Below are 17,243 nucleotides of genomic sequence, written 5' to 3'. Positions count from 1 at the left end.
TAGAAGTGAAAAAGTATCTTCAATCCAATGAACCAATGTGTAGCAGCACTGTAATCTCTTCTTCATATTCACTTTAGATGCGCCTGACAGATGATCAAAAGTCTGAAGTTTACTCCAGTACTGGACAGTTTAACTGCTTGTCTACCTGCTTCAATGACATCACCAAACAACCCATTATCACTGACACAACAGTGTACACAGATGCTAAAGCCGTTTCCCTGTTTCCAGCCAGTTCATTTTTACAAGACAGACACAAAGATTTTTGCTTTGGTTATCTTGGCTGTATTACTCAACAAAGCACTGTGTGAATTTGAAATGTATAGCGTTTCAAATCCATCCTGCACCAATCTCTCTTATTCATTTGATACAGGTTTTGTTCACACATGAAATCTCCACAAGAGGGCACTGTTTTGTTTGCAGTGGTGGAAGACAAAATATTCTCTGGCAGCTACTCTCATCATGGCTTCTGGGTGTGGCCATGGGAAATACATCATAAAAACTTTTCTCAGCTCTTGATGTGACAATTTTAATTATTTATCCAGACCCTCCATGATAATATTTGAAATGTCATCTCAAACAATGTTTTTGATAATTGAGAAGTAGTTGCAAATGGTAGTAGGCCTATCACTCTTACTCTCGTTAAACCATCAGGCAGTCGCTTGTGCCTTGATGGTGATATTTTCATTCTGGGAATCACCACTCTAGTCAAATAAATAAATAAATACCTGATCATTCAATATTGTTGTTAGTCATAATAATCATAATAATTTGTGTAGCTGTCTGTGACAAATTCCTTTATTCCATTCCACAATATGCTCCCAATACCAGTAAAGTATCCAGCAAAAACCTATAGTGTGTCTTTTTGAACCATATCCTGTATGAACTATTGAATACTGAATATTGAATATTGTAAAATAAACTTTTGTTTCATGCAATTCCCAGTAGTTAAGCTCTCAAAATATTTTGCTTTCAACAACTTTTTTCAGGTTAATAACTAGAACCATTAACTGCACCGTTTTATTGTCTTTATTTGTTTTGGGAGGGTTTTTTTGTATGTATTTCCATTGCTACATCTACAATCAGAATTTTTCATCGTGCATTTGCTGAATGCAGGTTACAGAAAACACAGAGGAAATGATGAAATTTACTACAGGGATGCTCACAGAAGTCTGTGCTCTCTGGTGGAATATTTCATGTAAAAACACAATCAGAAGAAAGGCATGAAGACTTGGTGAAATCAAAGGATTTACCATCAAAGCGACAGACCAAGAAAGGAACAAACATAATCTTTTAATCTCCTATAACCCACATGTGAGCTTTTTGTCGCACGCTGATCGCAGGGATGATAAGAATTAGGGTGGGGAAATTTATACTTGAAAAAAAAAAAAAATGAGTAGGCATGTGTTTGTCAGTTTAGCAGAACTGAATTTCCTGGTGCGAGGATCTCAACATTTTCCATTCCAGTATAATCACCAGTTTCATCATCTGTCTTTTGATTGACAACTTTTGATCAGGCTGCAATTTCAATCCCCTAATTTCAATACTCTTAAATTTGGTCCTTAAGAGAAACATTTGTGAAGTCAATCTGAAGTTATCACCTATAGCATAAATGACTTTTTTATTTGCTTCACAACTTGTCAATTGATTTCTACACTTGAATACCAGTCCAGTAAAAAAAAAAAAACATACCTAGAAATGTCTCACCCAAGAACTTACAAAGATAAAAAAAAATCAAAAAAATCTTTGTAAGCAGTTACTATTTATACCTATTACATCCTCTGGTACTGTGCCTGAGTTTAAGTCTGCTGCCGAGATCAATAACATGATAACTAACTGAAGTCACTGAGGTGTGAACAGAGCTTCCTGTGTGTTCATACAGTTTAGCCCCTAAGGAGGAACATGCATGTGAACTCTCTCACTCTCTCTCTCTCTCTCTCTCTCTCTCTCTCTCTCTCTCTCTCTCTCTCTCTCTCTCATATACTGTATAGTGCTTAATGTAATGTGCTTTCACCCTTCTTTTCTGACAACTTAGCTGATAGTAAATAACTAAGATATGACAACACATAGTGGTAATTTTACTCTAATTTCTTGTTGTTGCTGCATATGATAGCCACTCACAACACGTGCAACAGATCCTATATGTGGAAGTACATCAGGGTGATGATTGTCAGGATACCATTAAACCAGACTAGTTGGCGGTTACTATACTGCGCAGAATGTTCTCATCTAGACCAACAATGCAATGCATGTAATGTGACGAATGAATGATCAGGAAACTCCTCCGCAGCGTCGCTCTAGCCAAGTGTCGTTTTGTCTGTTTCACACCAAGGAGAATTCTCCTGGCTGCTTTCTGTTGCAGTGTGTGTTGCAGTTACAAACCATTGAGCGTGGTCTCCACTGCGGAGCTGTGACCACTGTGTCAGAAACCGAATCCATCTCAGTTTCCCTCCAGTCTGAGGCCAGTCTGACCTGCAAACGACGCCCGAATTGAGTGAATGCAGCAAATTTCTAGTGGCTTTGGTGTTGAAGCCCGGCAAGCCGTCCTCGTCACTGGTGACATGTGTCCGGTCTACACTCCCAGTAGAAATGAAGTCCTAGCCAGCTCCTGAGCTGTGCCATCATCACAGATGTGCATTTTAATGAGCTGACTCATTAACTCTAACTGGCAGTATCGATCCTCTCCGCATCCCTAAGACCTCCTTAACTTTAAATCAGGAAAATTATTTAAAGTCCTGAGCTGAGTTGTTGTCTTTTAAACTGGACATCAGCTGAGTTGGAGTTCATAGCACTCTAGGTGCAGCCTGATTTTATCCTCCTACTACCAACCCTTCAAAACATAAATATTGATAGACGTGGCTGCATGGTTGTGAGGCGTGTTGAGGGGTGAAAAATCCTCACCCTGAGCAGTGTAAGCTAGTTGTTTCCTACAGATGCCTGTGAGAAATGAGCCTTGGGCCATATCAGATATAATGTCCACAAGTGGTTGAGGTGAAGTGGATTTCCTTTAGGCGGTGTTGAACCAAAGGCATGTCTACTAATTCAAGAACTTGATGTAAAACTTGGATGACACATCTTTCAGCCTCATCATAAAACCTTGTAGACAGAAGTAGGAGGGAAACATCTCTCCAAGTAAATGGATCATTAGAGATATTGTCCATTTTTGGTATTCTGTGGATAAGGGCACACACACACACACACACACACACACACAGACATACACACACATATAGGCTATATACACTACATACCACCCAACTGGGATAGAAACTTGGATTCTGATGTTCTTTCACTTGGTAGTTGTCAATAATCAATGAGCACATTGGTTTGTCTGTCTATAAAAAACAAACAACTGAACTATATGACATGAACCAATTGAATTCACATATGAGATTATCTCTAAATACAATGAATAAATTTGAAATAAGCTTTGTTATTGACCACTGGAGCTATGTTCTGTAGTATTTGAGCTGAGTAGGCTACTATATGCTCTAAAATGACATTTAGAAAGAGATTTGGGTATTAGGCTATTATTTGTCACAGTCATTTTTAATGTTTAAATTTGTCTTCTATTTTGAAGTTTATTGTAAATGTGTGGGTTCTTCCTCTACCAAGTACATTTTGTACAATTTTAGTGCAACACATCAGAGACAACATCATCCGATTACATTCAGAGAGGCTACGACTGTTTATTTTAACTGTACAGGAAAACTCAACAGTATGTGTACGAACTAGAGGTCACCTACTGCAGTTCCCCAAAACCATTCAGCTGAAGAAATGGGGAGGTGTAGGCTACTATACGTCGGTCGCTGAGTCAAAATGAAAGATGCATTAATCGTATGACTGTTACGATTATATTTAGTATGGGCTAATTGTAACATTTCAAAGGAAAATTTACATTTGATTCTTTGAAAGCAAAACAAGCTTGAAAGGCAGAGCAGAAAGTAATTTGTTTTTCGCGCTTTGAGTCACTCCCAGATTCATTTTCAGTAACAGCAGGACAAAGAAGTAGTAATCCATTCATTCAAGGTCTGTAAGGTGAGTGATGCTGTGTTTGCCTCCAATAGGGGAAACCGGGGCATGTTGTACCACTTCTTACTCATTGGTGTATTTCTCAGTAGTGCCTTATAGATACGATATAAATTCTTCTAGCTAGATTAAGGTCTTCCCTAAAAAAAAATGGCATTTTTACATTTTTAAAAATTTACTGGAAGAAAAAGTTATTACAGATTAAATACCACATAGCAACTTGTGACAACTTACCCCATGTCAGGGCATGTTGTCACACATGACGGGGCATGTTGTCCCATAGACAAGTGTGCTGTGTTTTTGCACACAGTTCCATTTCCTCTGAGGTGTATATATACAATAATAACATGAAAAACATACTCTTGTATTGAAAACAACATACTTCATCTCAGAAATCGACACCGGGTAAAATAACCCGTCCCTCACCCATCCTGGGATGCTCAGACAAACACAAATTCTGATACAATTTCTAACAGTATGATATATTAATGCATGTACATGGAATATATACACATTTAATTTGATGTTTTATTATGTAAAATGGCTTCTTAGTCACTTAGTCACTCTTAGTCACCAGCAGAGAGGCCAAAGGTTTCTGGGTTTATTTATATTTATTCAGAAAAGAATGAATGTAAAGTTATTTCTAATTTTAAAAAAAGGATTTGGATAGTTATGACAATATGCCCCGAAATCAATGTGACAACATGCCCCACCCAGGCTTTCCTGACAAAGGTCCCCTCTCTGAGCACAGAGCTTCACTAAAACATTCAAATGTATTATCAGGTTATAGCTGGCCCTTGCTTTTATGTGTCACAATGTATAATGAATGAATGAATGAATTGACCCAGCCCAAAAAATCAATGTCCCCTTTTACCTTACTGAATAGAGCCTTTAGTAAAAAGGACGATACAACATGAAATGGATTTTATCCTCAGTAACATTTAAATCACACATATGACAGAGTCTATTTTCTTCGACCGTACCAACAAAGCGCCCAGTTTCAACATGAAGAGGCAATATACCTGATCTAATTTGAGCACACAATGATCTTTTCTTTTTGGTTAAATTATATTTTACATAATTTCCAGTGACATAATCACTTGTATCCCCCATATCCCCAGCAATGGCATGGGTTGGCGCAAATGTGTGTACTCTAAGAAAGTATCTCATTGCTCTGTTATCAACTCCTTCACATTTAGGATGATTCTCATGTCCCCAAACCCCAGAAGCATAGTCCAACACTGGACAAACACATGCATGATACAGGGTTAGGGTTAGGTGGAAAACCCAATATCTCTCAGCTCTTTAGTTTTACCAATCACTCCTCCTGAAGCTCTACTAGCTGACTCAGAAAGAACATCAGTGCCCTTTATAAAATTCATATGCTCATCAAGATAGAATCCAATATATTTACAGTATGTTGTATAATTAAATTTCTTCCCACCAAAATGGAACTGAAAATTACTAATATCTTCTACTGGATGTCTAAAATGCATTATGTATTATGTATAATTATTTTGATTCCTTTAGAAGAAGAAAAAATGAGAGGAAAAAACACTAAGATTTTCATTAATTACTTTCAGCTTTTATGTTAGAGTGGTTTGACTTAGACTTTTGTATTCAACATAGGTAACCGCTTATTAAGAAAGTAAAACAAGACTTTTGGCTCTAAAATATTTAGTTTCAGAACTAAAACCACTTTGACAAATTACCCACGTGACAACTTGCCCCGCTCTCCCCTATATCAATGCGACATTCATTTGAAAGGGTTTAACCTCACATGAGTCATGATGGACACCTCTATTTGTAGAAAGAAGAAGTAGAAAGAAGAAGGCAGTTTCTAATGCAAGCTCCAGCTTTATGAAGGCGATCATTTCATCATCCATCGTCGGATCGATCCTGTTTTCTTACAGGAGCCGGCAGCGCACCTGCTGTGCCAGGAATACGCATGGAGTCCAGATGTTTTAGACTGCTTTGGTAAACCTAAATGAGGCGGTTCTGTGAAGGACCGGCAATGAATGTGGACACCTAAACATCAGAAGAGACACACACCGTCATCTCTGTACGGTAAGTGTAAGTAACATCAGGATTTTTGTGATGATTGTTAATTTTTTTCCATTTCTCCCCGTCTAGACCGTTACTCTGCCCCGTACTGCCTCCAGTTCCATCCAGCGCGCCACTGTGCGCGTCATCCCAATGAATGGTGACAGACTGTGTGTGATTGCCTCAAAAACTCAAAAGCCACTCTTGGTTTCTTGGCTTCTGTCTTTCAGTCCGTCAGTTGAAGGCGAAATGGTTGGCCATGGACTTCGACTTGATTGCTTTAGACCCAAAATGCACTTTCTACGCAAGTCACTCCTACGTTTTATCCTTGGTAAGTGGCCAATATTAGTATATGCATACATTAGTTTAGTTTTGTTTGTATGTGGTGTGCTGCTTTTTAGTGGTAACTAAAGGTTTTAAAACACTGTAGGCTATTCAAAGAAACCCTCCTAATGCGTAGCACCGGTAAAGTACATCATAATATCCTTCTAAATTGATTACGTTGAATTCAGCTTAGAGGGCTAAAGATTGTTTTTAGCTGTATGAATTAAATTTAAATCTGATCACCAGTGATTTACTAAACAGTGTTACAGAGGCTATTATGGGATATATATGATTCTTGGCAAACTAATTTTCTACTGAATGTGTGTACGATAAGGAGCACACATTGGGCTACAGGACATGGTAAAAAAAAAACAGTCATAGTAAGGCAGATTTAGCCTATTTTCTCCTACCAAAGTCACGCTGTACTTTGTTCATATTCAAGGTTTGAGCCTTGCTTGCTGCACCCCGCCCTGCTCTCTTGTCCAAGCATCTTCAGGTAGGCTTGTCTTACTTTTTTGTCTGCAGATTTTGTCTTGCTGATCTCATTATCACAGTGGTTCCTTTGTATTACCTCAAATAATTCAATTAATTTCTAAGCAGAATAGATTAATGACATGTTGTAAACAGATTGTAATAAGTTATAAATATTGTGTAGACCATTTCTACTCAGCTCCTGCTGGCGGTATCATTTCTACTAAATACATCTCCACTAACTACAATACAATAAAGTTGAAAATTGTTTCATGTCTACAATGCAGCATACTAATACAATTTTGCACCATATTTCAGTGAAATGCAAGTCTAGCACCATTTCGTCCACGTATGAGCACTGTGGGACTTACCCAGGTAATGAAAATGAATTTGAGTCATCCCAAGTTGAATTATAGTGTGGAACCGGCCTCATCAGAGAGAAGAGATTGGGGGAAAAAAACAGAAAAGCAGTGTCCATTTTGAGGAAAAACAGCTCATACATCTCGACCACTTTTTTACTCCTAAACATTAGGCTGCCTGTCTTTCAGATGGAGTCCGTGATTTAGATTGCTTTCGTCAACGAAACCTGGAAACTGGAAGAATGGTATGGAGATGTGTGTGGACACCTGGAGACCACACATCAAAAACGACATACACACTCATCGTAGAACAAGCGTAAGTAATACCAGACTTCTCCCTGATTGACTTTTCCATTTACACCTGCCTAGACTACAAGTACGTCAAATAAACCATAAACATACTGACTGCACACACAAAACGCAACTCACCCACCCGCCAACACTGTCTTCATGTGTTTTGTAATGACTTTTGATATTAACCATCAGGGCATTACTGTTATTACTCTGCTAATAATCATTTGTCCATAACATGTTGCTCCTTGTAGACACAAACAATGCCGAGTGTACTACAACATATCCGGGATCTCTCAAGATATCATGAGCTTATTTGAAAAACATAAGATGACCGCTCATGTTGTTGAAAAGCGCGACCCAAACAACTGCGCAAAAGCATTTTTCAAAGGGTCACCAAAACACATGGGTAAGCTCACAAGAATTCATTTTTACAAGCAAGATTTCTTTTTTTCTTTCACTTTGGTGCTAAAACTCAGTGATAGAGGTATGTTAATGTTTGAGGATTTTTCCCATTTTAGTTCTATGTGGTCCTCCCTATAAGGTGACCTTCAGTCGCCATTCAAGGAAACTAGAAGTGATCGTGAGCTGGAGACAGCAGGAGATGAAAGACATCCAACATTACTCTGTGAGATATAAAGCGCTGGACAGCCAGTCATGGAACGAGGTCGGTATCCAACACAAACAGCATGTGTGTGCATTTTTCAATTTATCTGAGACATTCAAATTTACAAATGCCATGTAAGATAAGCATCCTTGACACAGATTTTAAATACAGTGGAGTTACTCAACAATATCTAATATCTAGTCCAAGATCAGCCCAGGCAAATAAATGACGACAGTTAAGGTTTGGACAATGCCTCCTGGTATCCGTTGATTCCCATGTTGTTTACAGTCGCTGGTGCAATCCCAGGACAAGGAGAGGTGCACAGTGGGGAACCTCACCTCCTCACTGGCCTACGAGGTGCAGATACAGTGCAACTCCAACCACAAATGTACACAGTGCCCATGGAGAGAAATCTACGCTGTCCCACCAGGTCAGTGTGCCCTCTACTTGGTTTATTCTTAAAATGAAAAGGCTATTTCTAAATGTTATTCCATTAAACATGAGTGGGTTTTCATTGGGTCTATGTGATATCACCCTTATCAAATAATAAACCACCAACGATTCGAAATATTGTTTCCTTTTCTTCCAGTATATGGGACAGCAGGAAACACGTGGCACTTTAATACTGAAATATACAATGGAACAGACTGGTGTGGTTTGTTGTTTCTTATATTAACTGAATAAGCAAGGTGTCTAATCAAGTTCTCTTTCAGAACTGACAGTGCAGCCTGTCATCCTCAAAGTAGAAGCTGCTGAGATTGCACAAAGAAAAGGATGCCGACTGCTCACTGTAACATGGAAGGTTAATTCTTTTCGTTTATCTCTTAAATTTTTTTCATTTTCAACCATATCAAAGTGCTAGCTGATGTTGATCTGCGGTCGGCGAGTTGTTTTATTGTGATCGCAAAATGACTCTACTCACTAGCTTCCCGTCAGCGAGGGTTTTGAAGGCTACAACGTGACGATCGGGAAAGCGTCAGGAGAGGAGCCGCGTGACCGGATCCACACCGCTCGGCCCGAGGTCACACTGATCCTGTCCAATTCAGAATATCATCTCAACATCACTGCCTTCAACCGAGCCAGCACCTCCCCGGCAGCAAGCCAGACAATTCTCCCACAAGGGGACATGGGTAAGGAGTAGGCACAGGGTTATAAGATTAGATAAAGAACATGATTATACACAAATGACCTGCTTTGTCCCCGCAGATATGGGAACCGGGAAGCTGAATGTGACGTTCAACAGCAACACATCTTACACTCTCTCTTGGAAAGAGGATCTCATCAAAAAATATTCCTGCTATTCGGTGGAGTGGAGCAGGAAAGGATATAAAGCAGCTTACATGTCCTTCTTTGAGAATGCAAACAACTATAAGACAGTATCCTTTAAAAACGGTGTGTAAATATTCCACATATTTCCGTAAGTGAAGAGATCAAATGTAGTGTTTCCCACCTCTAACCAACCCATTTGGCTGTTTGAATGTCCCAGATCCTTTTGAGCCGTACAAGAGATACAACATCGCTCTCCACACCAGACCGGACAAAGACACCTGCAACCTGAAGCGCATCAACGACAGCGAGAGCACTTATGGAAGCATGCAGTTCTATTTTACTGAAGGATGTGAGTCAGAGAGACCGTCTACCTTTTACTCATCTCAGCGTTTGGTTTCATAGCTTTATTGGAATAACAATCGACAGTGAAGATCATAATGAACAGGCCGATACTGTCCGTCTGTTGTTCTGTTCCCCAAGCCCCCATCAGCGCTCCCACTAACATCAACAGCCACAATGTGACGCTGAACTCAATGGTGCTGCAGTGGCTGTCCGTCCCAGAGGAAGACCTCAGAGGTTTCCTACTGGGCTACATCATCCACTACACCGAGTACGACCAGAAGGAAACAGAGAAAAGTAAGCACCATCCACTCTTACACTTCTGTTCTTCTTGTTTCAGACATGTAATTTTTGTTAATTCATATATACAACTGACAATTATTTCACCAGAGGCAGCGTTTGCTTCACACCCGTCGACTGCAGTTGCATGCGGCCTTTGAATGCAGTTATTCTCAGTGGATTTCCCACACTCCGCCAGATATTTTTTACTGCCGTCCCGCAGTCTCTTGGGGTTTCTGAGTATTAAAGCAGAAGTGTCTCACTATCGAGTTGCATTTGCAGTAGAGCTCCACTGGTGAGTTTTGAGCTGTACCGTAATGGTTCACTGGTTTTGCAAACTGGCACTCTTGATTGCAGATGTTACAGTGGATCCAGCGTCAAACAGCCATGAACTGGGGGATCTAAAAAGTGGAACAGCGTACCTGGTCCAGATATCAGCTTTCACCCGGGCAGGAGCAGGAGTGCGAAGCAGAGAAAGCCTCTTTAAAACGAATCCTCAAGGTTTATATATTAATCCAACAACCAATTTATCCATTAATATTTCCTAAAAGTGAAGACAAAAGTAATGTAATATCATCCAACCAAGATCCTTTGAATTTCACACATATATGAGTTTCTGATTTTTGTTATTTGCATCAAAGGCCAATGAAGTGTCTTCACCTTGTGTGGATCTCCTCAGCAATCATGCATTTACCGTCTTTATTTTCCCTCCATAGGTTATGGCACTCTAATTGGTGTTATCACAGCTGTTGCTGTTGCGGCCGTTGTGCTGATATTTGGACCTCCATTGTTAAAAAGGTACAGCGCATCAGTCACTGTCAACAGCAGCTTGAACAAGATGTCGCTGATCTTTAATTCGGGCTGAAATAAAACCAGGAGAAATTGACTTACACCATATGATATGCTGTGCATTATCACTGACAAGCTGTGGGAAAGCAAAGTGCACCTCCTGTTCCCACATGTGGTACTGCAGGCATTAAATATCTGTCTATGACAGGGAGGTAACACACACCAAAAACTGTTGAGAGGTGCTGATCACTGGAAGTAAACAGAAGAAAACAAGAAAAAGCCAAAACGTCATCTAAGGACACACTTTTTCTTGTTAAATATCTGTCTACATAAGTCATCAGTGAAACATTATCGAGCATTATTTTACTTTAGCTGATAAACTATCAAAAGTGAAAGTGCATAGCGAAAATCAAATCACTCCTATAACTTTATTGACATGAGTAGAAATATCTGAAGTAAACACAATATAATTAAGGGGCTCTGAGTGTAGACTAAATGCAAATTTAATTTAAAAAAAGTTAAGTTTCAAGTTTCAAGTTTTATTGTCACATCACAATTACAGCGAGTATAAAAGCGAGTGAAATTCTTGTGTGCAGACTCCTGTACACTGCAGTATAAGTAATAGAAATAAAATAGAATAGAAAAATATGAAATAGTAAGTTAAAGTATAAACTACAAAATACATGTGTTTGTATAAAAAAACACATCTATGGTCCAAACTAATGGTCCATCAAAATCTCATTTTGGTCTGACTGGTGCACATGGTTGAAGGTCGAACGTCACAATGGACCCAAGCATTATTTTGTTTTGTTTTTTCAGAGCAAAAGTGCTTCTTTGGCCAAGCATCCCTAACCCTGGCAACAGCAATACAATGCAGAAAATAGATGGCCCCTTTGAGCTGGTAAGTGTCTGTTTGAGTATTTTTGGTAACTGTAGGCCTATGTTAGATACTACCAGTTTTAGCGTTGTGGGTCCCTGAACCAGACACAATGTACAGCACCCAAGCTACAGCTGCTAAAATCCTTCTACGTACTTTAAGCTTCTGTCTTTCAAAAGGAGATACATGGTTGTCCTTTTTTCAAAGAGGATAGACAGAACAGGTTTTATCCCCACAGCAGTAAGACTCCTTAACAAGGAATTGCAATTTAAACTCTTTCATATTTCATTTTTTTGTATTTTTCTTTGTTATTGTGCTAAACTTGCAAATAGAGGATTTCCCTGCCAATGCACCAATCAAGTATTCATTTCTTGTTTTTTCTCAGGAACTCCTAGAGCCCATCAACACTGAGAAGTTAGAGGAATGGGATACAAATAGTCTTCATATAGTTGAGAAAGGAGCTGAAACTAACCCTGTTGGGTCATCATCGTCAGCGTTACCGTATCTTCTGCATGACACAGAAGCTGAGGGAGACTCCGACTCTGAGCCGCCGTCACCAGATGTGACTTGCGACTGGTTCCAAAGAGACACAAGCGACGCAGCCGGAGATCTCTCACCTGGCGGCGTTATTGCTGCCACACAGTCGGACACACAACAGAAAGACTTCCAAAGTTCTCCTTTTGCCTTTGCGAGTGACTATACCACCATGGAAATGTTCCAGCAGGCGATGCCTCAGAGCATTCCAGCTACAGCGGTCAGTGAAGCCGTGGCGCTCCAGCCACAGGACACAGACCGGACCGTGACGAGATCAGGACTGGACTATGTACGTCAACATAGTACCAGTCCAACTGAGAGCAGCAAGGAGCTTTTCCAGATAAAGATGGAACTGTAATCTGTGAAGGTTTGGATCAAATTAGTCCCTTTATTGCTCTGCTAGTCCTGAAGATTAATAACATCAGAAGTGATACCAAGAAACTGAATTAGGGGCTGATGAGCACTGTTTTGTTGTTGGTCAACAGCATGAATTTGCTTATAAAAAGAAGTCATTGTACATTAGCTGGTACGCATCCCTGCATACATTTCTGTACATATTGTATCTTACTTCCATCTGTAAATCTGATGATGCGAATAGCTAATAATGCAAACATGGCTAACTGTGCCCTCGCTTACAGACTCTCAGTCCATTTGAGCACTTACAGGAGATTCTAGAGCGGCGGAGACTGTGTTCTCCACCAAGATTTAGCCCTTAATCACAGTTCCAGTCTCAAAGGGCTTCACATATTATGAAAACAACACCCTCGACCCTTAGACTCTCAATGAGAACAAGGAAAAGCTCCCGTGAAAGTCTCATGAGGAAAAAATGTCAACGACAAAATGGAACATAAAATACACAGAATACACATAGTAAGAACACTTGGGTGAAACATCCGGATCTGGCGCAGGGCATCAAGCATAACGTGGTCACTATCGTCACTGTGTGATGATGATGGTGAAGTAGTGCAAGAATGTCAGCGCTGTCTCAGTCACCATAGACAACAACTACGACCAGAGGTGAGGAGGGAGAGTGGGGGACCGCTTACTCCTCCTAACAGACATGCACCAAAATGAACAGGCGCACACAGACTGCAAAAACAGGACATATAAACTAAATTCCCATCAGCAGGAAGCTGAACTAGTGCTAACTAACTAGTCTGACCTTACTCTATGAAGAGACTGAGTCACTCCCAGTAACTGTGCAAAGCTAAGGTTGACCAAATGATAGTGACAATAAACAGGGTTTTAAGCCTGGATTTAAAGACAGCAGTAGAATTTGTCTCTCTAATCGCAGCAGGGAGACTGCTAAAGAGAAAACCTCTGCTGCCAGCAGTTTTTTTTGGACTGCTGGGATAGATAGGTAGCTAGTGTCTTGCGAACGGACTGTGCATGGCAATATATACTGTATACGTTATATATTAGCACCTTTAAGTCAGATCTGGCATGGATTGGGAGCCAGTGTAGGAAGGATGTGATAGCCGTTATGTGGTCAATTTTTTTCTTGTTTTGGTCGAGATTCTGGTCACACTATTTTTGTAAGAGCTGATGATTTTTAAAAGGTAGCATTAGGGAAACCGGAGAGCAGGACATTGCAGTAATCACGTCTCAACAATACAAATGTATATATTAAGGTTCACCTCTAAATTTCGCCGTCACTTGTTTAACAGTTACATAGAGTTGAGTGTTGGCAGTGTAGAAATGAAAATGAATGCCAAGTCCACATTACAACACTCTGAAGTCATATTGTTGTGGAAGCTGCAATTCGTTCTTTCTAATAGATGGGACCTAAACCATGAAAGCACCAATTCTCAAATACCAATGTAGCTTTCAACACAATCTAAGAACATTGTGGTCGACCGCATCCAAAGCCATGCTCAGGTGGAGCAGCAGCAGCGCTGAGGTTGATTCAGAATCAATAGGAAGCAGGAAGTGCAGTTTCAGCAGTATAAAAACATTTAGAACCTTTAAGTGAATTAATAGTAATACTATATGATCAGATTTATTGTGTAAGAATGCTGTTGCATCCCTTCAGTACACTTCCAGGCACTTTTTGGCAGGTATCTGTACAATATGGTATGACACAGCACAGGAACCAGTGCAGAACAACTGAATGAAAAGTCTCTTTATTGGGTATCTTTTTTTGGGAACGTATCATGATATCATGTTTTGATAAAGATACAAATTTTAGAGGATCACTTACATACATCCAAGCTCTTCAAAACAAGAGTATTACCAAACCTTTACACCAAGTCTCAAACGCAGATATCAAGAGCACGCCCCCTCAGGAGTGAGCCCACATGGTTTCTACAGTATATATATGAATACATGGATATAAAAAATAAAATTCTTCACATACTTATTAAAGATGTCAGTTAATTGTGTCGGAAATGCCTTTTACCAAACATTATCACAAGATATATTACCACTTCAAACCGAGGCCTTGCATACGCTTAAAAAAAACAAAAAAACAATCTGGTCTGTTAAAGCCATACAAGTGGAATTTGGCTGAGAAGGTCATTAACTCTTAAAACCTTTAGCAAAACAAAAGCTTTTAAAATATATTAAGCTTTGACAGAAACTCAAAAACAGTGTTCTCAATCTGGGGCCAGATTGCAGATACCAGTTTCTTTTTATTCACCACGTTACTCAATACTGGCTTTATCAACACCAGAAATGACAAAAAACTTGACAAGCTGAAAATGTTTAAAACAATAACAAAATTTGTGAATGTCCAATCTCTATTCTGCTATTAATTACTGAAGACAATAGTACTGGCAATACTTTAATATAACTTCTTAATAGTTTTAGCCATACATCATCTCGGTTTACCTAAACAATAAATTCAGGTTGCATCTGTCAATAAGTCTCCATATGTTTCATTAGAATATTTTGTACAATCTGAGTCTAGGCACTTTTCGACTTGCCTGTGCTTGCGAGCAATTAGTTGACCTGTGAAATATCTCATGTTCAGCCTCGTCTAGACTGGCATTGTGAGCTTCGTTAGCCTGTCACACAGACATTTTGCACAACACCACCATTTTGCAGTATAGGCCTGTATTATATCAATGAAACAGTAAATAGATTTTGTCTCACGGCATTACATCAATAACAGGAAAGGGAACATGGTACATTGACTGTGATTTTGCTGCAACTACTAGTAACCAAAATACAAAAAGCTTAGCATGTAAAGTGTACACCCATAGAACAGAAACAGGAAATAAAGCAAATGTAGAGAAATGAGAGAAATCAAACTGTCCAAATATCTAAAAACCTGCACGTTCATTTGTTTTTTCATAATATTGTAGCAAAAATGGTACAATAGGGGTCTGCATTCTCGTAATTACAGCACTTCAAGTCATGAAATCAAAACGGTACGTTATGTACGTAACCCCGGCTCCCGAGTGACGGGGAAAGGTGCAACACAGAGAATATGGAAAACATGTCTTCACAGACCCTGCAGCTGAAGGTTTTCTACGGTGACACCCAAAGGGAAAACGAGCATTTGATACGTCAGGGGAAATCCGGTTTTTGTCCCAGCCTTTAGTTCATCCCTGTGGAGCATGTTACTAGGGATGCACCAATCCGATATCCAGTATTCGGACCCGATCTGGGTGAATTTTGAGATATCAGTTTCAGCTACACGTTGTTCGATCAACTTCCAATCCATTTCTAAGTGTATTTATTTAATTTCCGCCCCCCCAATCCATCTATGCAAATTGACATAAAGTATTTGCCGTAAACGAGCCTCGCCCACCACTCAGCAGCGCACTGTTTGAAAGCAGCGGGGTAGCAGTCATGTCTGCAGTCTGGAATTACTTTAAACCCAAAAGCAGTCAAACAGCTAATTGTAATGTTTGCGATGCAAGTGTTTGGAGGGGTGACTGCAGCTGAGCTAATTACAGTGCTACTAATTGAATCGGGTACATGGAGAAACACCATTTGAAGGAGTTCTTACACGTAGTAGCTCACAAGAAGTCTGTGCCAAGACAAAAAACATTTGAGAATGCACTGAAAAAAATAAATAAATAAGAGAGGATTATTATTGAATTTATTGCACTGGATGACCAGCCCTTCTTGGCAGTGGAAAATGTAGCTTTGGCCATTTAATGGAGCATTTGGAGCGACTCGGACGCTGCCGTCCCGCTACTGTACAACAAGGTATGTGAACGCTTGGATTGCTTAAAAGACGTGACTGCAATTACTTTGATTACAGACACTTGGATCTGCCCAGTGTCACTGCTGAGTTGGACCACGCACTGGAATGAGTTGGTTCAAGCTTTACTTTACTTTGAAGTGCAGGGCTGACAAATAAATAAATTTCCATTAATTACAAAAATATTGGATTGTACTCGGAATCAGCGGATACTCAAAATGTAATAACCCGGATCAGTATCGGAGACAAAGAAAGACCGGATCGGGACATCCCTAGTCGTTACACTTGTTCACTTCTTTCAGGGCACCTGGACTACATGTAACATACCGTTCCCTTTCATTCAGTACACTTGTGCAAAACAGAACATGGGAACATGCCATCACAACCACACCAAGCCCAGTGTAGCAGACAAAGAGACAAAAGGGTTGTTACACCCCATGAGACCTCATATAGTATAGGTGGTGAGAGGCTGGTTTATGTGACACAGAGGGATCTCCATTCTTTGTACCCCTTAAAGTGTCGTACAACAAATGAAGTGAGCTGGGAATTATAAGGTTCTTTTAATCAAAGTTGAGTCATCCACATTCTTAAACCTGCAATAAGCGATATCAGACCTTTTAACCAATCCTGAAACTAACGTGTGCTATGTGGAGATTTCATTGAGACATAATGATATAAACCAATATCCACACAGCAGCCAGCTGTGTTGCTGGCTGCGTGTTGTCAAATTCCGCACCAGAACGAAGCTCCTCCCCCTCCATTCAGTAGCTTTTCATTTTTTTTTTAAACTAGCTTGTCTCCTCTCTCGCTGTTTAACAGCAGCCCCCTCCCTCTCCCATCCCTGAAAAAAAGAGTGGTAATGGCGGAATCCATGAAGCAAGC

At 39.9% G+C, this 17,243-nt stretch overlaps 2 protein-coding genes across 3 annotated transcripts in view; one reads left to right on the top strand and one right to left on the bottom strand.

Moving 5' to 3' along the window:
* The window catches only part of srek1 (splicing regulatory glutamine/lysine-rich protein 1), a 31,769-nt gene that overhangs the window by 2,501 nt on the left and 12,025 nt on the right, over positions 1–17,243 (bottom strand). The window lies entirely within an intron of this gene.
* On the top strand, positions 6,306–14,566 carry LOC139913640 (interleukin-31 receptor subunit alpha). The gene is made up of 16 exons (XM_071901719.2): positions 6,306–6,400; positions 6,836–6,889; positions 7,183–7,239; positions 7,413–7,539; positions 7,769–7,923; positions 8,036–8,181; positions 8,410–8,551; positions 8,835–8,923; positions 9,047–9,251; positions 9,328–9,513; positions 9,608–9,739; positions 9,871–10,026; positions 10,366–10,509; positions 10,725–10,806; positions 11,617–11,698; positions 12,060–14,566. Exons 1-16 carry the CDS (start codon positions 6,319–6,321, stop codon positions 12,564–12,566), a joined length of 2,346 nt encoding a protein of 781 aa, XP_071757820.2. The 5' UTR covers positions 6,306–6,318; the 3' UTR covers positions 12,567–14,566.

This window comes from Centroberyx gerrardi, chromosome 2 (genome assembly GCF_048128805.1).
Source record: "Centroberyx gerrardi isolate f3 chromosome 2, fCenGer3.hap1.cur.20231027, whole genome shotgun sequence".
Classification (NCBI taxonomy): Eukaryota; Metazoa; Chordata; class Actinopteri; order Beryciformes; family Berycidae; genus Centroberyx; species Centroberyx gerrardi.
This window is presented reverse-complemented; position numbering and strand designations above follow the sequence as displayed.

Coding starts and splice junctions, on each gene's coding strand:
- LOC139913640 (XM_071901719.2), top strand. CDS start 6,319: ATGGTTGGCCATGGACTTCGACTTGATTGCTTTAGACCCAAAATGCAC. Junction 6,401..6,835: donor ACTCCTACGTTTTATCCTTG/GTAAGTGGCCAA, acceptor TTCATATTCAAG/GTTTGAGCCTTGCTTGCTGC. Junction 10,510..10,724: donor CTTTAAAACGAATCCTCAAG/GTTTATATATTA, acceptor TTCCCTCCATAG/GTTATGGCACTCTAATTGGT.